This window comes from Tamandua tetradactyla, chromosome 7 (genome assembly GCF_023851605.1).
Source record: "Tamandua tetradactyla isolate mTamTet1 chromosome 7, mTamTet1.pri, whole genome shotgun sequence".
Classification (NCBI taxonomy): Eukaryota; Metazoa; Chordata; class Mammalia; order Pilosa; family Myrmecophagidae; genus Tamandua; species Tamandua tetradactyla.
This window is the reverse complement of record NC_135333.1, coordinates 58,950,082-58,973,980: the sequence shown is the minus strand read 5'-3', so window position 1 is coordinate 58,973,980 and position 23,899 is coordinate 58,950,082. Positions and strand designations below refer to the sequence as shown.

The following is a 23,899-nucleotide window of genomic DNA, read 5'->3' as shown; positions in this document are numbered from 1 at the left end:
CTCTTCTTCATTGTATCTCTTAAACTTTGTGGTTTGTCATTTGAAAAGTTGATAAGCATATTCTTTCAGCCTTTATTCAAGGTAGTGATCAACAAAATGGGGTTGAAGACAAGGACTGTGGAACTTTACTAAAAACTATCCTATAGGCCAAGGTTGGTCAATTAATCTCTTTAATTATCACTATCCAATATCAAATCCAACTAATTGTCTTATCTTGGGCTCATGTGTCTCCATTCTCCTGAAAATGTGGATGAAATTAAAATGCACTAGGCTAACTGCATATGGGTGTCCCATCTAAGCAATGCCATAGAAAAGAAGTTTATTTTGTCATGATTTCTGCTGAGATAAAGTGCAAGCTTCCACCTTTCAAGTCCACATTATATGTCATTGTCCATAAATAGTATTGCATATGTATTTTTGTCATCGGTAGTGGCTGCAATCCCCTTATTTTAAATTAGAATTTATTTTTCATATAATACCCCATACACTAAAACACTTTTCACATCATCATTGTTACTTCGTCAATGTCATTTGCAAAACTTCAGAACCGATGGCATTGATTAGTCCAGGCCCAATTATTTGCACTAATTCAGGCCTGTGTCATTATCAAGAAACCATTTGCTAAAATCTCCTATCAGTAAGTGTGCTCTACTCCCTCTGCCAAATGCACTTGTCTGAGTCCATCCTTTCACACTGGTTACCCAGATATCTCCCTGGCCATAAGCCACAGTGACTCTCCTTCCCAGACTGCCTACTCTGACCCTTTGAGCTGTTCCATGGCAGCCCTTGTTGTGCAGGTTTTCCTTTCAACATGCGCATCACCTTTCCAAGTATATGTCATGTGTTTCTTTTTCCTCAAAGTTCTAAGGAAACCCTAGCTGATACATACCTGCTAACTACAGTTTTATTAACGGGATGAAAACTCTACCCACGGTCGCATTTCAGGAATGTCTGAAAATTGCTCTTATTTCCCTCCCACATCCCTCAATCTCTGGCAAATCATAGTTTTGGACCTAAGTAAAGAAGGAAACTAAACAGAAGTTAACAGAGACAGAGACTGGTGGAGGTAAGGCTATTTGGGTAAAATTAAATTTTACTTTATTTTTTGCAAAACCATAAGAATTTAATGCTTTTCTGTAGATTTGAGTCTAACTGAGCACACATTGCTAAGAGGCACTGATTTAACCAGAGGTGATTTCTCTAATAACCAGCCTCTGGGACATTTCCACCATCACTCTGCACACACTGGAGCTCCTGGTAGAAGGCGTGGCGAAGGGCTCCTTCTTAATATTCTTCAGTAAATGGATATTCAGGGTGGCCAATGGCACTAAAATGAAAAAGAATAGTGGGTAATTTACATGCAAAGATTATATATTTACAGCAATGCAAACATGGTTTCTATGAATCTGGCAATAGGATAAAAATTTAAAATTTTATTTCCTGGCTATTTGTGAAACCTACTTTTCTAATTCCATATGCATGACATTATAATAAGGATTTTCTTAAGAAATAATTGAGCAACAAATTATATTCCCATGCATGGAATTTACCACACATAGGCGTACTACTACAAATTTTCAAATACATACTCCTCCCTTAGCTCCATCTGTAAATACAACATATTGTGTATGATTCACAAATGGATAAAATGACACAGAAAAGAAATGGTCCCATATTCCAGGAGGTTACTATAACCTAAGGGAGATCTGTCTATGTAATAACAATACATAACACAAAATGATAGAAAAATGATTTTGACTAAAATATTTAGTTGATGCTAAGATTTACTGGTTTGTTGTCAGTTCCCCTTTCTTCTTGCATAAGAATCCAATTTATTCTACATTTTTCTCAATCCTACTAAAATAAATCATAATTATAATAGTGTATCTATCAATTTTTGCATACTTAAAGACTTAGTGACCTTCCTATCTCTTATATAGATCATAACATGATTTTATTATGAAATAAATTTCCAAGAGCTTTCCATAGTTTATAGTGCATAGCCCTAGAATCTGAAGGCTTGAATGAATAATAGATATTGACTGTAAATTCCCTCTAACAATGCAGGTTTTACCTCCACACTTTCCTTTTGGTTTAAAATTTCTATTCTCTTAACCTAATTTCCATAATTCGTAAAATTAAAACCAGCAGTTCTTGCACACACCACCAAGGCCAGTCTTGTGAGAGAAAAACGCAAAATGCAGTGTTTGGGACCTGCGGTAACATGAGATGGAAAGGAAGGGAGCAATTTGAAAACGATTAAAGATGTAAAATTTATAGAACCCAGTGAATTATTACATGTTGGAGATGATGGGAATTTCTGAATGGAACACAGTGGTGATGGAAATTACTTTTATCATGCTAGGAAACTGAGCAGGTTTGTAAAAGGTCATTAATATACAACTTTGAAAGTATTGATTGAGCTACGTTTGGAAATTCCATCGAGTATTTCTACCATATTGTCCTAGAAATAGGAGGCCAACAGGGAAGATTAGATTCAGCAATGATATTTGGTTGCTCTGGGAAGTGACACGGAGTGAAGAGCACAGAGGAGTGTGTGAATGTTCACATGACCCTGGGCCCGCTCAGCCTTCTGCTGAATCACTAAGCAGAGCTCTGGAGTGCATCTGGTCTGAGTGAGTCAGGAGAGCTCCTGCCTCACCCCAGTTTCAAACTGGCTTCTGTCTTCCTGGTATTGAGGCAAATTTTCAGAGGTCTCTTATTTTCCTCAACAGAAAAAAAAAAAATCGAGTGATGATTAAATTAACTTACAAATCATAATTAACATAGCGAAGATTTCTGTTTACTCCATCTAAGATCTTCATGTCTTCTGGTGTCAACTGGAAATCAAAAACCTATGAGGGAAGTGGGAAAATATTTATGTATTTAAATCACATAACTGTCAATCTGGATTAACCAAATAAATTATTATTATAAATAAAAGAAATTAAAGTGTGTCTGGTATAAAATTAATAAAGAAAAATCAGTAGGTATCCAAACACTACACAAAACCCATTAGAAACTGAAATAGAAGAAAAGATTGCATTTGTAATGGCCACAGTAAGATATGTTACCTAGGCCTTGATTTAACAGTATGTATAGAAGGTATTTCAGAAGAACATTCTAAACTGCTATTTGGGAATATATAAAAAGAGTTGACCAAATTGAAAGACATGATGTTATCTCATATAAAAAGATTTGATAGTAAAAAATGTCATTTTTAATAAATTAATCTCTCCTTTATCATAGTGCAAATGTTCCTGAACATTTATGGGAGTGAGACAGAGTGCTAATATAGACAAGATACTGCTGTCCCAGGTATAGGCAGACTTAGACTATCTCTGATAAACCAAGATTATAGTTTCCCTAGCTTGAAAACATTTTCCAAACTCCATGACTGAATATCATAGAGATTATTTTGTTTAGTTTCTGCTGACCCAAAAGTGAGGGTCAAATAAAAAAGATGAAGGCTGGAGTGTCCCCAATACTGAAAACTTAATAGATGATCCTCTCCCATAAACTTTAGACCTCACAATAGTACAACCTAGTTGAGCATGAGCTCTCTAAAAAACTACTACAAAAATTGTAAGTTTCAAATATTAGTATTGAGGTGAGATGTGCGTGAAATCATTGCCATGATTTGGATTGACAAATTAACCCTTGTGCATGTTTGCACTCGAATGCATACTGCTCAGTGATTCAAAGGTGCTTAAACTTTCAAAATAACATTGCATTATTCAAAATGTGGGGAAACAAACCCCAAAAATAAGCCAACAAAACAATACAAATTGTCCTAAGCATTTTGATAAATAAATTATGGTATGCCCATTAATTTTAAATATTATAAAGAATTATAAATATTATAAATATAAAATTTTTAAATATTATAAAAATATTATATAATTTGATATTAATTTTAAATATTAAAAAGTCTACAATTTTACATCTCATGCAAAAACTTCCTTTTTCATGCAACTTCAGATTATTCTAAATTATATATAAAAGAAAAAACAGTCAAGAATAGTCTAGACATTCCTTGAGAAAAACAAGGAAAAGTGAAAAAAATTATTAATGTATTGGATGTCGAGATATATTTTCCATCCAAATTAAGACAGATTTGAAATGCAAATAGGAAATTGAGAGCAGAGAGAGCCCAGAAACAGAGATGACAATAAACATTGGTAGGAAACCATGAAATTTTCAATAATTAGTGTTCAGACATTTGCATAATGTTTAAAACTATACACACATACACACACACACATATATATATAGGAAAACACATTCATATAATTGAATAGTATTTGAATGCTAATTTCACATAGTACTAAAAAATCAATTCCAGATGAAATGAAGACACAAATTTGAGAGTAAATAATGTAATACTTTCACTAATAATATAGAAATATATTGTATTATGCTTAAGGTAGGAAGATCACAACAGTCATAAACCACACACAAAATACACAATGAATTTGCCAACAATAGACTAAAAACTTTGATTCATGAAAATCATCCAGAAAATGAAGAGTAAACACAAATCAGAAGAACATATTTCAACAAATTATAGGCAAATGACAAAGAACTTATGTCCTGAAAATATGAATGCAATACATTGGTTCCAAAGATGCCCCAAAACTTCACCTCTCTCTGTATCCACATCTTTTCTTAGGTGATTTTGCAGCTCCTCCCATCAGGAGGTGGTGTCAATTTCTCCTCCTCCTGAATCTGGCCTGTCCCTATGACTACTTTGGCCAATATAATTTGGAGAAGCAACATGCCAATTTTCAACCTTGACCTGAAAAGGCTTTGCATATTTACTTGGTCTCTTGGGAATTCACCACTTTCATGAGCTGAAGCCTTAGCTAGTTGGCTGGAGGTAGAAAACCCATGTGGAGGAGAGATGACTCAGGACTGAAAATAGCTCAGTCTAAACTCTTGAAGCAGACCAGCCTGACTACCTTGCACAGATTTCAAGTAATAAGAAAACCCCCAGTCAAGCATAAATTGCGAATCAACAATCATGATGGAAATAAGTGTGCTTTTTTAATTATGCATCTGAGTTTTGGGATATCAGATATGAAGCTATAGCTAATCGTACAAAAAATAATTTCCTACAAGTAAATAAAAGACACACAACCTAATAAAAATGTGCAAATTGGCTCCATTAGTATTGAAGGAAATGAAAGAACACAATGAGGTACTATCATAGCCAACAGATTGGCAAAAAGTGGAAAAATTAACAATAGTGAGTGTTGACTAGTTATTCTTATGTGACCCTTAAGGGTAATTATAGGAAAAAATCACACTGGAAAATGTTTGGTATAATCAAGTAAATAGCAATTCCATTCCTAGATATAAGAATATATCCTAAGGATACATTTGTGGAAATATACCAGGAAGCATATGCAAAAACCTATTTAGAAGCATTATTCAAAATGTGGGGAAATAAACCGCACAAATAAGCAAAAAAAACAATACAAATGGTCCTAAACATTTTGATAAATAAATTATCATATATTCATTAAATGCAAAAGTATATGGAAGCAAAAGTGAACAAACTACAGCCACATACATCAACATGGATGGTTCTCATTCATGCAATATTAACTAAATAAAGCAAATTATAGAAGATTATAGTGTTATTTCATTTATACAGAGTTCAAAAAGTCAAAGTAAAGGTATATTGAGTGAATTACTCTTGGAAAGTAAACTATAAAAATAATCAAGAGCCCGAGGATTTTCATATTCATTATTATTATTTTAGGTATAAATGTATGTCAAAGACACATTTTGTGTTCATGATCTATTTCTTACTTTTAGAAAGCTAATGTCAAGTAAGTTGACTCACTCAAATCACTGCTCAAATTGACAGCACTTAATTGAAATCAAAAGATTACATCTTTGCAAATTGCAAATCAAAATGAAAATCTGCATTTCTGAAATAAAAATATTGAAAAAAATCCTATACCATTCTGCATACAAATTATATGCATAATTTTTAAAGAGTGCCTATACTCAGGAAATGTCTCTGCGAAGTGACACAGGAAAAGGCCAACAGATCCTGACATGGAAAGAAAGATGAGACAATTGGAAAACTGAGAAACAGATAAAAAGTGAGTTAATTTTCACTCTGTACCTTTTCGTATTGCTTACATTTTAGCATATTTAAAAAACCAGTTTATTAAAAATTTAAAATAACCAAGATGAGAAGAATATTTTTCTCTATTACAGGAATAGGAACTTTTCCTATAGGATTTCAGGAAGGAGGAGATTTTTCTCAGAACCTGCAATAAGCTGAAGATTATTGATACATTTGATTAGGTTGTTATTGCTGGCCATGCACTATCAACCAAGTCTTGGCAAAATCGTTCTAGAGATATGGAACTGAAAATCACCTATTCCAAAACCATTATTTTAGAAATGTGAAAATGAGATATTACTTGAACAGGGTTATGGGGTAAATTACAGAAATATAGCTAGAATCCTATCTGGTTCCTGCCCAATCCTCTTTCCATCCAGCCATCCTCCCTCTCTTGATATTGAATAAAAAGAAGAAAACTATTGGGAATGCACATGGTACATGTGTAAGTAAACGTTAGGGAAATCAACATGGCTCAAAGTTGTGTTGAGATTCTTACAAAGCAGAACACACGTGGGGATAACATTGAGGCCTCCTGGGGCCACAGCCCTGCTCATCACCTGCATGTTCTCTTTGATCCTCTTCTCATTGTAGCTCTTGGCCACGACCACAACCCCACGCTGTACGTGGTAGCGAAGAGCAACCAGGGCCGGGGTGCGTTTATGCTTTTTGGCTATGTCACGAAGAACTGGATCTTCCAAAAGCAAAGGTGAGTTCTGGTCCACCCTGGAAGGAAGGCAGAAAGGCTGAATATCTGCAGCTCAGTGTTCAATTTATTAGGAAGCTCCTACCAGACTAAGGTGATTTATCCTAGAGCAAAGGTTCTCAAAATGTGGTTACTAGACCAACAACGCTATACCACCTGGGAACTGATGGGAAATGCAAATTCTAGGACTTCATTCCAAATCTGTTAAATCAAAGCCCCAGGTAGGAGGTCAAGCAATTTATGTTTTATCAAGCCCTCCAGGTCATTTGTAAGTGTGAAAATGGTGCTAGACACTTGAATTTTCCTTTCCTACTTCCCTGTGGCTCTTTCTTCTTTTTGTATAGCTATAGAAGAAGGACAAGAAATTAAATGGGAAAAAAAAAAAGGAATAATTCTTTATTTTATCTTTTCTAACATATTCTTGAAAATCATGTAGTCTCCAAATGAGAACTATTTATTCTCATCATTAAGCATAATGTGCAATATTTCAATAAAAGATTAAAAATGTTTTCAGATAGTAATTTCATTCTATCCTCATATACCTGGAGTTATAAACTATTCCCTAAATTTAGAGATAAAGAAAATGAAGCTTATAGGAGATATTAGTTGATCTGTCAAAATTATGACTCAAATTTATACACTTGGTCTCACCATTTGGATTATGTTTGCATTTAATGCAGATATATCTTAATAAATAAACTATAAACAGATCCATACAACATAAATGCAATAACATGGGTGGGCATGATGGCTCAGCAGGCAAGCTTCTTGCCTGCATGCTGGAAACCCAGTTTGGTTCCCAGTGACTGCCTGTGCTAAAAAAAAAGCAATAGGATGGCTTATGGCACTTAAAGGAGAAGTATTTCTGCCGTGGCTATTTACCGTTTGCATACAGAATTGGTGGTCATCCCCAGGAAACAGAGTTTAGTGAAATTAAAAATGGTTCATCTACAGTGGGTTTTCATAGGTTAACTCCCTATTGTGCTCATTACCATCTTATGTCTCGGTGGGATCCCAGAGGACTGTATGCAACAAGCACAATATCTTTTGACTTGCAGAAGTCCAACAATTTTTTCTGGCTGAGATAAGGGTGACTTTCTACCTGTGGAATGCCAAAATAGAAATGTGTTAGAACATAAGAACAAAGTCACATTAAAATGTAAGAGAAAGGTTAAAAAGACAAAGAAGCTATTTAAAAATTCTGTAGAAGTACATGAATTGAAATTATCAACATGAACTTATAACTTGAACAAAGATAGATTTTCTATCACTGTCCACTGAAAGCTAAGAAAAGTAAATGAAGTGAGAAAAGTTGAAAAGTATTATCTGCAAACCCCAATGAAATAATGATTTCAGCCAAAAATCATAAATGGATATCAAAATTTGGTTAAAAGTTTAGGGAACATGAGTTTTCCCTGATGTCAAATTACCACCCATGAATATCACTTAGCATTTGCAAAGGGAAAAACATAACTTATGAGTAAGTCTGACTATCAGATGAAATCTAGCCTCACAAATAGCAGGGCGACCTCTCATTACATGTTTCTTAATGGAGTGCAATATGAAGGACTCAGCACCTTGGTGAAATTTTCTTGCTAAAAGTGTTTAATTTCAACCTCCTTAAATCTTCATATGTAACTTCTATTATATTCAGTCATATACTACAGAAACTAGTTACCTAGTATGACAAGCCAACAATCTGATAAATCCAGAATATTTGGCAAATCCTGCCATATATCATAGGAAAAAAAATGTATTGAATGATAGTTGGAGATTGAAAAAACTTTAAGAAACATAAAAAATAACATGCTAGTTACAAATGATCCTGTCTCAAAAAGAATTATGGAAGGCATTATTAGAAAAAATGGGGAAATATAAATATTAACTAGATCGTATATGACATTAGAAAATTATTATTAATTTGCTTAGATATAATAATAGAAGTATGTGGGAGAGTATCTTTCTTATCAGATGCATCATGAGGGACATAGGTGTGAAATGGCATGTCTACAACTTACTTTGAAGTAAACATAACATCTAGTTATGCATTTGCACCTACATATATATATATATTTAGATAGATAGATATATCTTTGACAAACATAACAAAATATCAACTGTTCCTGAATATCTAAGGGAATATGCATGTAAATTGTATCACACCTTAAGTTTTACTTTGTTTGAACATTTTGATAAAAATTTATAGAGAAAACTAATGTCTGAGTCAAAATAAAATTTTAAACTTTTGTATTTAAATCCATGATCCAATATCCATATATATATAGATAAATAAAAAGATATTCTTGAATTTTGTAATTATTGTCCACTGTAGGACGTTCCTTGGTTGCAAGTTGGTAAAGGTAAGTTAGAACAAGGAAGCAGTCTCAGAAAAGATAATTTGATACAATGAACTTAATTGTAGAAAGTAGGGAAGAGACACAAACTGAGATTTAGCCCCAAGACTTAACCCATCTCAAAAAATTTCCTAAGAGTTGATTTTGTCCATGTTTATCTGTGAACTGGTTACTTCAACCCACAAACTTTGATTATTTCATAGGTCTCATGTTCAGTTGTGCCATATTTGTGCTTTCTTGGTGAAGAATAGGAAAGAATTTCAGTTTCTCAAACACAAACTCTTAAAACCTATGTGATCTTACATTCAGTCTTTCCTTTTTTATACTCACTCTTCCCTGTTTACTGGATATCTTACTATATGCAACTCATTCCAAATCACTTTCACCTACCCAATCGCTGGTCATGCTTTAAAGCTCAGGTAAGCGCCCACTTTCCTCCTAAAGGTGTTGTTAACTCTTTCAGCCCTTCTAAATTTCCTTTCCCTTCTAAATTTCATCATATAGTTGACTGCTAAGATCTCCCCACCATTTTATCTAAAACACTGCAGGGCAAAGATACAATTAAGGGTCCTATCCCTGCTTTTCTCCTAGATTGGCTTTTCTAGAAAGATGACATTATCTCCAAATATTCTGGTTCACAATGGTAAAATGAGTAGGAGAGGAGGACGCATAGGCATCTGGTAGAAGTGTAAGAAGAAGGGGGGAAGAAGAGAAAAGGAAAGGCCCCAGTGGGCTAAGGAGGCTGCTCACCTGGTTGCAGACGGGCTTGTACTTGAGTCCTGGCTTGTTCAGAATCATCTCCAGCTGCTTGTGGTTAAAGTTGGACACGCCAATGGACTTGGTCAATCCTGCATCCTTACACTTCTCCAGGGCCTGGGAGGAAGAGGTTGTGGAGAAGATTTTGGCAAATTGGGTATAGATCAAGATTGGTGAAAGACTGCACTGTTAATAAGAACAAGTGTCAAGAAATGACCATGTAGCTGACTGACTTTGATTGTTTTAAAGAAAAAAAAGTAATAATGTCAAAACAGTGGAGATGAATTAAAAAGAAAGAAATGACTGTTTCCTTCTAGGCAAAACTATGGAAGCTATTGTATATTGAAGGAAAGAGCTGCTTATACTCACTGCTCCCAGTCCTTTGACCCTCCTTTTCTCTCTTTGACATTCACATAAGGTTCTCCCTGTCAAGATTCCACCAAACAGCTTTTGTCAAGATCATGAATTTCAAGACCAGTGGTGCCTATCTCATTTGACCTAGAAGCATCACTGGACACGTTGATAATTTTTTCCTTAATACATTTTCCTCACATACTTCCAAGCATGTGATGGTCCTCCTAATCCCCTGGATTTTCCTCTTGCTAGAGTTTCAAACATTTTCAATTCTAATGTTGGAGTCTTCTTCTAGCTTCATGCTTCAGAACTTATCTCTTCTCTGTCTTTTGTCACTGCCAAGTGATTTCATCTAGATTCATGGTATAAATACCATCTACTTGTTCAACTCCCAAGTTTATATCTTCGTCCCACACCTATACCAAGTCCCTGATATTGATAGATGCCTAATTCACCTTCCTATTCAACATCTCTGTTGGGATGTCTGAATAGATATCTCATATAAATACGTCCAAAACAGAGCTCCTGATCTTCTCCCCTAAACTGCTCCTCCTAGAATCCTCTTGGGGAATGCCATTACCAGGCTTCTGTTTGCTCAGATCAAGTCCTGAGAGCTCATCCATTCTTCTCATTGTTTCAGCAGAAACTCTCCTCCACTCTAGCAGAAAAATCTTTCATCTCTCTCTTCAGAATAGATCCGCAATCCAACCACTTGTCACCGCCTTCACTGCCTCTATGCTATTTCTCTTCTTGATTATTTCAAGTACCTCCTAGTAATCTTCCTGCTTCTACTCTCATCCCTCTGGCCTGTAGTCCATTTATATTATGTAGCATTTATATTATACCATGCCCTTCAACAGAACTTTCTCTGATGATGGAAGTAGTCAAAGTCCACCCTGTTCAATATAGTAACTGCTAGAAAAATGTTTCTATTTCCCAATGGAAATATGTGACTAGAGTACTTACTTTTTCATATTAATGATTTATAATTAATGTAAATGTAAATAGTAGGCTAGTGGCTACTGTAATAGAAAATGCAAATCCCCTATTGTTTCAAGCTCATTCTGAGTAAAAGTCAAAGTCCTTTCTAACAGGCACTCCTAGATTGGCTCCCCATTTGACCTCTGGCTTCATCTCAGTCTTTACTCTCCTGGGCCTGTGAGTGATCTTGCTGTTTGTGGATGCAAAGCTTTCTATCACTAAAAGGTTTTGGAACTTGCTGTCCCCTCTCCTCAGATATTCTTTCCCTAGGTATCCCTTTTATTCATTCTTCATGGCATGTCTTTACTCAAAGGCCTCTATTTAAATGGTGATTATATGCGCTGTCCTCTTTGCCTTGTTTATTGTTCTTCAAATAACTTTTCACCATCTGACAAACTTAGGTTTACCCTTTTACTTGCTTATTGTCTGTCTCCTCTGACTTGAATGCAGGACCAAGGAGGTCAGGAATTTTTGTTCCTTTGCCCTACACACAATAGCAGCACAGTAAACTTTTAATAATAGATTAGTAGATGGATGTCATAATTCCAAGTCTATACACGGTGTACTGAACACAACAAAATTGACAACATATCTTGAGCTGGATTATAGAAAGAATTAGGCTGAGAAATGACAAAATATATACGACTTCAACACACACAGAATACAATATTATAGGATGAGCACAAGATTGAGAGCCAAACAATGGTTAAATCAATGGAAAAGATCTACTTCATCTTCTGTCAGGACAGGTGCAGAGATTCATTTGCCCAATGAGGAGCATGGGACACTAGATGACACATACAGCATTGGGAGTCACTGAGTTAACAAGACTTTTTTTTTTTTATTGTTCTTTAAACTTACCAAAGAATTCTGTTCCAGAGGTAAAATTGTTACCAAGATTTTCCCAAAAAAAATTAATTTCAGTTTGTCAAAGCCTGTGAGAAAATCCGTTAAAGTTGCACTGTCTTCCCCTCATTTCCAGTGGTGGTTTAGGGTGGAAGTAGGATTATAAATGCCACTCTATAGCATTTCTATAATTTTATAGCTTTTCTGAAATTTTACATATACACAACACTCATTAGTCTTGGGAACACATGACTGAAAAAGTGGTAATAGTAACATAACTTTAAATCCTATTTCCCAAGAGCCCTTAGAAAATGTCCCTCTTCCATCTTCCATCTTCTCTGCTTGGGTCTGACTCTGATAGACAGATCAGGAAACTACTACTAAAGAACAAGGACAATGTTGCAGCTTTGAGACAACTTTGGGAACAGTCGTCAAATTCCCGACCATAAACTTGAGAGCACACAGATTGAGGGCCATCTAGGGACAATTTTAAGTTCTCACTGATGGAAGAGTGAACTATGTCCCCCTCTCTTGGCTTCCTTGTCTGAGAGCCCAGTCCTCTGAGGAGCACACTCACCTCCCACGTGGCACGGAGATCCACCTTATCAAATAAGGTCTTTCCATTTTCATCTTTAGGAAAAAGGTCCTCCCCAGGCTGGAACAGAAGCAGTCATTATATGGAGTTCAAAGAATAATGCCTCTGCCTTTAGTCATTCTATCAGGTACAACTAGGGCTTGGACACTGAGGCTCCATGAGGTTGGTGAAACATTCCAGATAATTTTTTTTTGCATGGGTAGGCACTAGGAATCGAGCCCAGGTCTCCCACATGGCAGGTGAGAACTCTGTCCACTGAGCTACCGTGACCCAACTGATTCCGGATAATTTTTACAAGGTGGTATGCATATGCAGCAGTAAGGAATATCTTTGGAGACAGGCTTCCTATAAACTCTTACATCTACTATATGTTCAATAAATATATTTTTTCTGGCCCTAATGCAGACTCACAGTGGACTTATTTTACTTTAGTAGGCCCCTTATATTAGAAATGTCTCTCCTTCACTTGAAAGGCAGTCTGTTTCATGGCCTCTATTTCCACCAAAAATGCATTGCAGTCTTGTTTCAGGCTGACAATCATAGTTTCTTTTCCCTGCACAAATGAAAGTCAAGGGGTAAACACACAGACCAAACATGGTCTAACTAGATTCTTTTCAGGATTAAAATGGATGCTGGAAGAGCCAAAGATATTCTTAAGTTTTAATCACCATGAGATTTGACCTGTCCCAAGGGCATATTGACCATTGTTAGAAAATGCTGGGACAAAAATAAAGCTGCATTAGAGGAATGCATAAAGATTGAGAAAATAAGACATTTCTGAGAAGAACTTTGAATCTTCAAATCTAGCATTGCCTTGGACCTCCCATTTATATAATCAAATAAATTAGCTAGCTTAATTAGATCTCTGCTATTTTACTCGACTCCTTTACAACACAGTCATTAGTGACTAAGAGAAGGCTACAAAGCTCTACTCTGAAGCAGTGCCAAATGAGTGCAAGAGTCTGCAGGCCTCTGTGAAAGCTGCTGATTTTATACCCACACAGAGAGGAAAAACACCCTCCTTTTTGCTTGAAATTGGTAAATGATGAGAATGCCTTGTAGTTTTCAAGACTCAGCACAGATACATGAAACTGTGTTGTGAACATCTCCAAGAGAATTAGGAGCCATAATCAAGCCTGTGCTTTGGATCCACCCATCTATAGTTATTTCCTCAAAATATTGAGTCAGAGGCTTTGATGTTGTTGAAGTCTAATCATTTGGAGGCATGCTGCCAAGAATTAGAGATATAAATATTATTCAATTAAAAATTGGCACATATTTGAAATTTATTGCTTTTTTTGTATGTATGTTATTTCTCACAAAAAAGAAAAAAGTCAATTGTGATGATAAATGCACAGATATATGATGATACTGTGAACCATTGATTGTACACTTTGGATGACTACATGGAATGTAAATAAATAATATATATCAATAAATTGCTTTAGAAATTTTTAAGAAGAGGCACGTAATTATTATTTAGGATTCCCACATAGTGTCATAGTCTCCACATCCCCCCAAAGCATAATTCAATCGTTTATGCAAGACGAAGTTTGTGATGCTATAAGAAGTAAAATTGGTTTGATGATACTCATTGCTAACCTTCAGAGCTGATGGAAAATGAATAATGTAGAGGTCAACATAGTCCAGCTGAAGTTTTTTCAGTGATCTTTCCAAGGATGGTCGGACCAACTCTGGTCTAAGAAAAGTGATCCAAAGCTGTAGAGGTCAAAATATTTAAGTGCATCAATATTTAAGTGACTTTATGAAGAACATCAGGAGATATAGTTGACAGAATGTAGATAATTTAGCAAATCGCAGCTGATACTTGTTTGCCACCATTACTGAATTTAAGTTAAACTTGGGTTATCAGTGAACCTAGACTCTAATTAGTAGGAATAGAACAAATTTTGGATTTAATTTAGAAACTTATTATTTTATTAATATCCTTTAAATTTTGTGGTCACTACACAAAAATAATATGGAAAATGTTGAAAGGAAATAGAGGAAAATGACCAAAGAATAATAAAAAAGATGAAAACAGTGCCAAATAAAAACACATTTAAGGTATAGGAAATCTTCCATATAGAGAATACTGAATAAGAGCCATGATGGGAGACTTCCAGTAAAATACCAGACAAAAGTGTTTCCACATGTACTATTCAAGGAGTTTAATCTTCTCCCAGATTGGTATCCTTAAACCAATATTTATGCAGATTTCTAATACTTGTATACTAAAATGCCTCAGGGAAAAATTTTCTTTCATTTTGGGTTCCCTTTTGATTAGATGTATTCATATAAACTCTATTCCTTTTTTGACCATATTGTTAGTATATCTACAGAAAAAAATGGATAGAATTGGCTGCAGAGGTAAAAATCATTGTTGAGTAGTAATAATGTCCATCATCTGAATTATATTTGACAGAGTTAGCAAAGCACGTTCTCCCAAAGTGTCTAGTTCCATCTTCAAAACCCTGTGGATTAATATTTAATATTCATTGGCACTTATAATGGAAAGGGAAAATTTGTTTGTACATAATGATATGTGCTGCCACAAGTCAAGAAGCTTTATCTTTAATTTTTTAAATAAACAAATCATTCTTCTACATTGCTCTGTCATATTGATAGAGGGGATAATCGAGATTCAAAATGCTAGGAAATTTGACAATGTCACGAAGATGAAAAGGAAATCCATCTTGTGATCCAGATTTATCTAATGCTATAGGCCTGAGACTCAGAAAAGTAAAGTGATTGTAATTTAAAGTAGAATCATGAAATGTGAACATAGCAAGGATTGGAAACCCATAATATATGTGTGTATAAAAGTTGCACAAAAATTACAATTTTGAAAAAAGCTACTCAGCAAAAATCATCTTATTTCTACATGTAATCACATTTCACAAAGGTGCACACACACATGTACACATAACATACGCATGCCCACACACCTTTGAAGTGTAGAATATGTCTTCTCTCTTCACAGTGCCATCTGCAATCTTGCTTCGAATAGCCCGTCCAACCTCCTCTTCATTTTCATACACAAAGGCAGCATCAATATGACGATACCCAGCATCAATAGCTATCTTCGTGGCCTTCTCTGCTTCACTCTTAGGAACCTAGAGGAACAACAAAAGCAAACTCTGGAGATCCATTTGATTGACAGGTAGTCATGCCTTGACAGTGGCCTTCACTGGAATCAATCATTCACACATGCCTTGTAGTAGATCTGCATGTACGGTGAGCAAATTGTCCCAGGTGGTTTGGAACTTTCCTAGATTTGGTATTGAAAGCTGTACATCCCAGAAACCCCTTTTGTCCAGGAAATTAGAACCATCATTCAATAGCATTGGATGTCCCCAATATTTCCCTCAGGTTCAGTGATTTGCTACAAGTTCTCATGGGCCTGTATTTTCATGAAAGGAAACAAGACAACATGATGTATTTGATGTATTTCCATGAAATGAAACAAGGCAACATCAGCAAATAGAAATGATGCATGTGACAATGTATAGAGGAACAGGCACAAATGTCCATGAATTCTCTCCCAGTGGAGACACATTGAACACACTTGATTCCTGTAGCATCAAATTTTGACAACACACAGAAAATACTGTCTTCCAGGGAAGCTCTGTACAAACACAATATCCAAGCTTTTAGGGCACCTGGTTATATAGGAGAACACTGCCTAGCACGTAACAAATTTCCATTCCCCCTGAAGGAACGCAGATGTTCAGCTTATAGTTCATTGTTTGCCCACACACCTAAGGCAATGTCAACCACTGTTTCAGCGAGAGGAATGGTGGACAGCTCCTGAAATCCAAATTCATACACCCCAGCCAATGGTGAAGCTTTTAAGCAGACACTTTTAAGGATAGTGGTCTGCTATGTCAATAATTAACAGCACAGACACTCTAGCCGCATGACAGGACTGTACATTAGGAGTAAAAATGTACAATCTGAGGATATTGCTTACATAAGAGATTAATCATGGCTCATAAGTGATGAGTGAAAAAAGTCCAGTTCAATGAGAGAAGATAAAATTCTAGAGAAATTAAAATGACAACTTGTCTATCAAACTTGCAAAAAACTTCAAGTACATTTGATAAAGGACAAAAAGATAAATGAAGCAAACCTTTTCTTTCATCTGCTGTTAAGAAGATCAAAATCTTGCTTTTGTTTTCAAGATAATTTCGAGGAATTAGACACTGATTCCCAACGGCCTTTGTTGGGCCCCAGGTGCTTTCCCTTAGGTGTTCAACACATGGAGGTTTACAAGGCTGAAGTCTCAGTTTTATCCATGATCTATCCCTCCTCTTCATTCCCCAGTCCATGGCTAAGAAAACAAATCCTATCCCCCATTCCTCAAACTCTTAAATTTTCCTACATATGTAATAGATGAGAAAAATGACACTCAAAGTTTAGGTAAATTGTCACACAGTTAAGTAGTATCTACTCAGAAAAAAATAATTTGAAATTTGAACTGAATTCTTTGACAACCCAGGTGGGTAACCAGCCTTTCTCGCACTTTCTCTTTTGACCCCAAGTCCTCTACTGTTACCTCTGCAGTTCCATAGGTGCCAAACCCCAGGATGGGAATGAAGTGACCATCATTCAGTGGCAAACGATGTTTGCAATCCATTGCCTCTCTCTCACTCTTCAGATTAGCGATTGCTTTCTGTTCTCTTCCTCCAGGGGATTTATGAACAACACTAAGGCAACACCCTAAAGCAAAGGCAACTCCCTGATTGCACTGCTCAACTTTAAACAAATAGTTTGTTAGGAGGAGCCAAGCTTAAAACCATACTCCACAGGAGGAGACTTGGCATTACATCACTTGTTTGTCTTTTCTCATCTAAGAGTGCACTGCAATTCATTATGCTAAGTGATTAAAAAAAATAAGTTTCCTTCTAGTTCATGGATTTAATCAAAGAATCCAATCTTATCCACCCACAAGAGCCAGGATTCCCTTAACCCTTCTGTTAACACAGAACCCTACTCCACAGCCAGTGCTTTCTCAGTCTATTCCCTAGTGCAATCTCCATGATTCATGATGCAGTGTCCTGCTCCTCAGGCTATGAGTATATGTGACTAACAAACTGCTGCCCATTTCAAATGTCCAGTGTTGTGTGTCAAGCACTTGGACACCCTGATGACCTTGGGATGAGGACTCCTTTCTCACAGCAAACTGCTGCCCATTTCAAATGTCCAGTGTTGTGTGTCAAGCACTTGGACACCCTGATGACCTTGGGATGAGGACTCCTTTCTCACAGCAGCATGAAGTGGTTGTGAAGGAAACAGCACCATGGATAAGCAAGGTCACCTGATCAGGTGTAATGAACTGCTGTTTGCTAAAGACACAGGAAAAGTCACCTGGAATGTAAATGGCCAATTGTGAGCTAGATTGGGATAAAGTATTGTCAGCAGGTGCATACTCACTGCAGCTTAACTGTTCCTAAGAGCAAGTTTTTTTCCTAGAGGAGATTTTGGTGCTAGTTTCAACTGATATCCTCAGGAGAAAAATGAGAGGTAGTTGGAATCTTTCTGAATACCCTCTAGATGGAAGACAATATACTCTGAACTGCAGGCTCAGAGAAAACTTCCAGTTTAAAATATTTTTTAAGGTAAGCATTATATGAATAAATATATTTAACCAAGAAAAGAGTTCATTCCATACAACTCTTAATATACTCACACATATGTAAACACAGAGAGTTTTCTATCTCCTCTCCTTAATCAGTAGCACTTGCTAAATCTCTTGCTGTGTCCAGCTGTATGCAGCTGGTATTGGAGGGAGGATATGATTGAGAAGACTGCATTTAGCAAACAAGGTCTGGAAATTATCTAAATATCAATCTGTAGACTGTCTCATTTGCCCACACCATTGTCACAGAAATGTTTGCCTCTTCTAGAACTGTATGTTTATTAGTTTTCCTTTCCCTTTTCTGATTTCCATGCCGAATGTAAACACCCCATATGAAAACCATTAAAAACATAAGTGTTCCATGAGATCCTTTACAGTGTCAGGGGCACTAAATGACAGCTTCAAGAAATAGGCTATTTTAGGGCCACAGTGGCTCAGCAGGCAAGAATGCTTGCCTGCCATGCCAGAGGACCCGGATTTGATTCCTGGTGCCTGCCCACGTAAAAAAAGAAAGAAAGAAATAGGCTGTTTTAAAAAATAATGCTAATTTCCCAAGATTCTTTCCAATAAGTTTATAACAAAACAGAAAACATGTGCAAGTTAGAGCAAGTACAGGCAACTTAGTTTTGTGGCTAAGTAGTTTTGACATGGTATAAAATGCTCACCATAAGACAGCAATACTTTTTTGAAGGAGGGAGGTTGTACTTAACACTCTACTAACATTCGTAGATCATTATGCTTGGGTCAACAGGCATGCTTTAATGCAGGTTTGAGCAGAAGAGAAAACTACTTTTGGGAACAGTTTGAATGGGAGCCTCTCTAGGCTATGTTCATGCTTTTTTATAAACTCTTGTGCTGTGCAGAACACCACCTGAACCACAGAGAGGACACCCAGCAGGAACTGTCCTCGAGGGAGGGGCTGAAGGCCGATGGGGGAGGCAGCCTGGGGGAGGCAGAGCACGGGCTCCTCAACCCCAGACACACGGCAATGGCACATCATGGGCACGTGGCAGCAGCACACATTTTCCTCAGAGGACCCTCTTTTCATTTCCTAACAATTCACAGAGGTCGTGTCCATCTCTCCACAGATCCCCAAGAACTGCTAAACCCGAAATGAGGCAAAACCTAATGCTCACAGAGCTCCTATTCTACAGCAGTTGCTGAAGAGGTGAAGTTTATATGCACATTTGTCTCTTATTGTTTGCACTTAAAAATCTGACATCTCACGATCTTGCCCTCCTCTTCACCCCAGTTTTATTACATAAAACTTTCATCTCCTGTTTAAGTCTGGGTCAAATAATCACTTGAATTGATATGAAATACTTTTCAGTCCTTACACTGTTGAACGAATGGTATCAAATTTAAACCAATCTTTTGTCTTAAACTTTTTGGGCCCTCCTTACATTATGAAGTAGTATATATTATATTAATTCAATTTCCAAAATATGATCCGTGTGCTTTTAGAAAATGTATTGAAGGAAATTCTTGATTCAAAGTAAAATCAAGGTCACAAAAAAGTACTTTTCTGATTACTTGCTTTCCATTTAAAAGTTGGTTTAGTTTTGGATGCCAAACAGATGGATCTTGCCATTTTACTTAGGTGTATGCTTAGAAAAATCAAGTTCATAATAAAGACAAAAAACTAAGCACTTTAAAGTTTCCTTTTTTTCTCAGAAATTCATCAAAATTGGGAGAACTGAAATTAAAAAATACTTAAAAGAATAGGTGCCAGTCTCTCAAGAATGAATTCTTAGCTGAAGTAGAGAATTAAGATGAAACGTGAAATTCAGAACTCAAGGATTCAATTTCCTATCAGAAAAACCAAGAAGGAAGAAAGACAGACTTTAACATCCCCTATAATTTTGATGGAAAATAGTTCTACTTCTTTTGCTGACTGACTCTTCTCTTCTGATAACCAAGAAGATTTAAAAATTCATGCCTAGAACACCTTCCTACTATTTGGGGCACAATGGAGTAGGGCACGAGAACTTTTGGGTGTGATAAGTCATTTTTTCCTGGCTCACATCTTAACCCAATGAAATTCTCTCAGGGAAAAAGAACAGGGAAAATTAAACTTATCACTAAGCTATCAGAAATGTTACTGCGGGGGTGGAAATTATCCTTTTACCTCAGGGAAAGGGCTAGAGGTTTGTATAAAAATTTCAAATGCAGTTTATTGGTTTTAAGAATCCCAGAAAAAAGTAATTACTACACCAAATGTGTACTCCAAGAGTCAAATCCTGGCAACATAACTAATAGCCTGAGCTTGTTTGGGGGCATGTTCATTTTTGGGGGTTTAGTTGTTTAGATAAATGCTTCACCTCTGGCTTATTCATTCAAAACCTGCAGGTTGGGACCTAGGCTTCTCTAATCCTCTGTACAATCCACAGAGTTAATACATCTTCTGGTTACATACATACCAGAAGTTATATGTAAGCATTAAGTTTTAGTTAGGTATTAGGTATCTATATGTATTAACACATTACATATGTATTAAAGTCACTGTGGGCATTCATTCCTTAATATAATAATTTTCATGAATCAAATAATGTGTCCTAAATGCTGAGATACATCATTCAGGAAAGACACTATCCCTGTACCCATTCTACAGATGAGGTATTTGAGGCTCAATGTTTCCAGGATCCTGTGCTTTAGGGCCAGCCAAGAAGAGAAGTAGGCTCTAAGCCAAGGTTCCACATAGGCGCATGTAAGACGGAGAGAATTCTGCACTTCCCATTGACTCAGGCTGATCTACTTGAGAGTAGGGCTAATTTCCCAAAAGACCACCAGCCAAAGCAGAGCCAATTTGCAAAGCGAATGATAGGTGCTTTATACCTTGGGTTTTTTTGTTTGAATAGCTCCCTGGCAGTCAAGAAAACCTTTTGTCATATCACTAGCTGGATACAAGCTTAAAAGGACAGCCAAGGTATTAAATGCCAGAGATAACATTTAAAACATTAAAATGCATAGTATGCAAGAAAAGAATATAAACAAACAAAGAAATGGGGAATGTTGGCCATCTGAAGGAACAAGATAAAATATCTAGAACCCATTTATGAAAAGAAACAGGCATTGGACTTAACAGACAGAGACTTAAAAGCAGAGATCCTCAATATGCTCCAGAAGATAAAGGAGAGCAAGAGAATGAACTAAAGGATATGAAGAAAAAAATAAATGAACCATATGAAATCTCTCCTCAGAAACACTGTATTTGAAAAAACAGTAAGTGAAATAAAAAAATTCTTTAGATGGTTTGTGAAGCAGATTGGAAATCACAGAAGAAAAAGTCATTAAGCCTGAAATCAAGAAAACTCAAAAAATACACGTTTGGCATGCGCTGGTCTTTGTTTTGGTTCGCTGTAAGAGCGGGAGACTTTATCCGATGCTAGCTTTCAAAGTTGTACCAGGACTGGGCGCTTCACCAAGGTGCACCCATCAACAAGATCATGTAGGAGTCGGGGCCAAGATGGCAGCATAGTAAGGTACGTGCGTCTTAGTTCCTCCCCCAGAGCAACTACTAGGTGACCAGAAACAGTGCAGAACAGCTCCTGGGGCCACAGCAGGGACAAGACACACAGCATACCCCAGCCTGGACTGGCTGGACTGGCTGCAAGACTCTGTTGCGGTGAGCTCCCCGAGCAGCGCACACTTCCCCGGGCCACGGCAGCTGGCAGCTGGTGCCCCTCCCTCCCTCCATCCGGGACCGGCTGAGAGTCTTGGAGAGGGAAGTTTCCCAAGCCGCGGCGGCCGGCGGCTGTCATCCCTCTCTCACGGGTGGCTTCCCAGACTGGCTACGAGTCTCGGATCAGCGAGTTCCCCAAGCCACGGCGGCCGGTGACTGGCACCCCTCCACCACAGGTGGCTTCCCGGTCCAGCAGCAAGTCTCGGATCAGCGAGTCCCCCAAGCCGCGGCGGCCGACACCCCTACCTGACAGGCGGCTGCCCGGAGGGAGAGGAGGGGGTTTCCGACAGTGGCAGGGACTGGGTCCAATCAAACACCAATAGTGGCATTAATAAAGGAGCCACAACATCTTTTGCTGGTGGTACCTGCAGACAGACAAGCGCCACATACTGGGCAGGATAAAAAAAAACAGAGCCCAGAGACTTCACAGGAAAATCTTTCAACCTGCTGGGTCTCACACTCAGGGAAATCTGATTAAATGTCCAGACGCCAGCAAAAAATAACAAATCACACCACGTACTAGTTAGAATGTCAGAGGTCAAAGTGAAAGAGAGGATCTTGAAAGCAGCAAGAGAAAAACAATCCATCACATACAAGGGAAACCCAATAAGACTATGTGTAGATTTCTCAGCAGAAACCATGGAAGCAAGAAGACAGTGGGATGATATATTTAAATTACTAAATTTAAAATTGAAGATATGGCCCAGTCAAAGGAACAAACCAATAGTTCAAATGAGATACAGGAGCTGAGACAACTAATTCTGAATATACGAACAGAAATGGAAAACCTCTTCAAAAACCAAATCAATAAATTGAGGGAGGACATGAAGAAGGCAAGGGATGAACAAAAAGAAGAAATGGAAAGTCTGAAAAAACAAATCACAGAACTTATGGGAATGAAAGATACAGTAGAAGAGATGAAAAAAACAATGGAAACCTACAATGGTAGATTTCAAGAGACAGAGGTTAGAATTAGTGAACTGGAGGATGGAACATCTGAAATCCAAAAAGAAACAGAAACTATAGGGAAAAGAATGGAAAAATTTGAGCAGGGGCTCAGGGAATTGAATAATAATATGAAGCGCACAAATATACATGTTGTGGGTGTCCCAGAAGGAGAAGAGAAGGGAAAAGGAGGAGAAAAACTAATGGAAGAAATTATCACTGAAAATTTCCCAACTCTTATGAAAGACCTAAAATTACAGATCCAAGAAGTGCAGCGCACCCCAAAGAGATTAGACCCAAATAGGCATTCTCCAAGACACTTACTAGTTAGAATGTCAGAGGTCAAAGAGAAAGAGAGGATCTTGAAAGCAGCAAGAGAAAAACAATCCATCACATACAAGGGAAACCCAATAAGACTATGTGTAGATTTCTCAGCAGAAACCATGGAAGCTAGAAGACAGTGGGATGATATATTTAAATTACTAAAAGAGAAAAACTGCCAACCAAGACTTCTATACCCAGCAAAATTGTCCTTCAAAAATGAGGGAGAAATTAAAACATTTTCAGACAAAAAGTCACTGAGAGAATTTGTGACCAAGAGACCAGCTCTGCAAGAAATACTAAAGGGAGCACTAGAGTCAGATACAAAAAGACAGAAGAGAGAGGTATGGAGAAGAGTGTAGAAAGAAGGAAAATCAGATATGATATATATAATACAAAAGGCAAAATGGTAGAGGAAAGTATTACCCAAACAGTAATAGCACTAAATGTTAATGGACTGAATTCCCAAATCAAAAGACATAGACTGGCAGAATGGATTAAAAAACAGGATCCTTCTATATGCTGTCTACAGGAAACACAGCTTAGACCCAAAGATAAACATAGGTTGAAAGTGAA

At 37.0% G+C, this 23,899-nt stretch overlaps 1 protein-coding gene and 1 long non-coding RNA gene across 2 annotated transcripts in view; one reads left to right on the top strand and one right to left on the bottom strand.

Annotated features, from left to right (window-relative positions):
* LOC143691277 (uncharacterized) overlaps positions 1-23,899 on the top strand; it is a 152,634-nt gene that overhangs the window by 119,346 nt on the left and 9,389 nt on the right. The gene's annotated exons all lie outside the window — the stretch shown is intronic.
* Positions 1,069-17,467, bottom strand: LOC143691268 (aldo-keto reductase family 1 member C1-like). Its single transcript, XM_077169524.1, has 9 exons — positions 17,293-17,467; positions 15,683-15,850; positions 14,337-14,453; positions 12,717-12,794; positions 9,953-10,075; positions 7,841-7,950; positions 6,703-6,868; positions 2,773-2,855; positions 1,069-1,327 (listed from the first exon to the last, which is right to left on the bottom strand). The coding sequence occupies exons 1-9, from the start codon at positions 17,371-17,373 to the stop codon at positions 1,285-1,287; spliced, it is 969 nt and encodes a 322-aa protein (XP_077025639.1). The 5' UTR covers positions 17,374-17,467; the 3' UTR covers positions 1,069-1,284.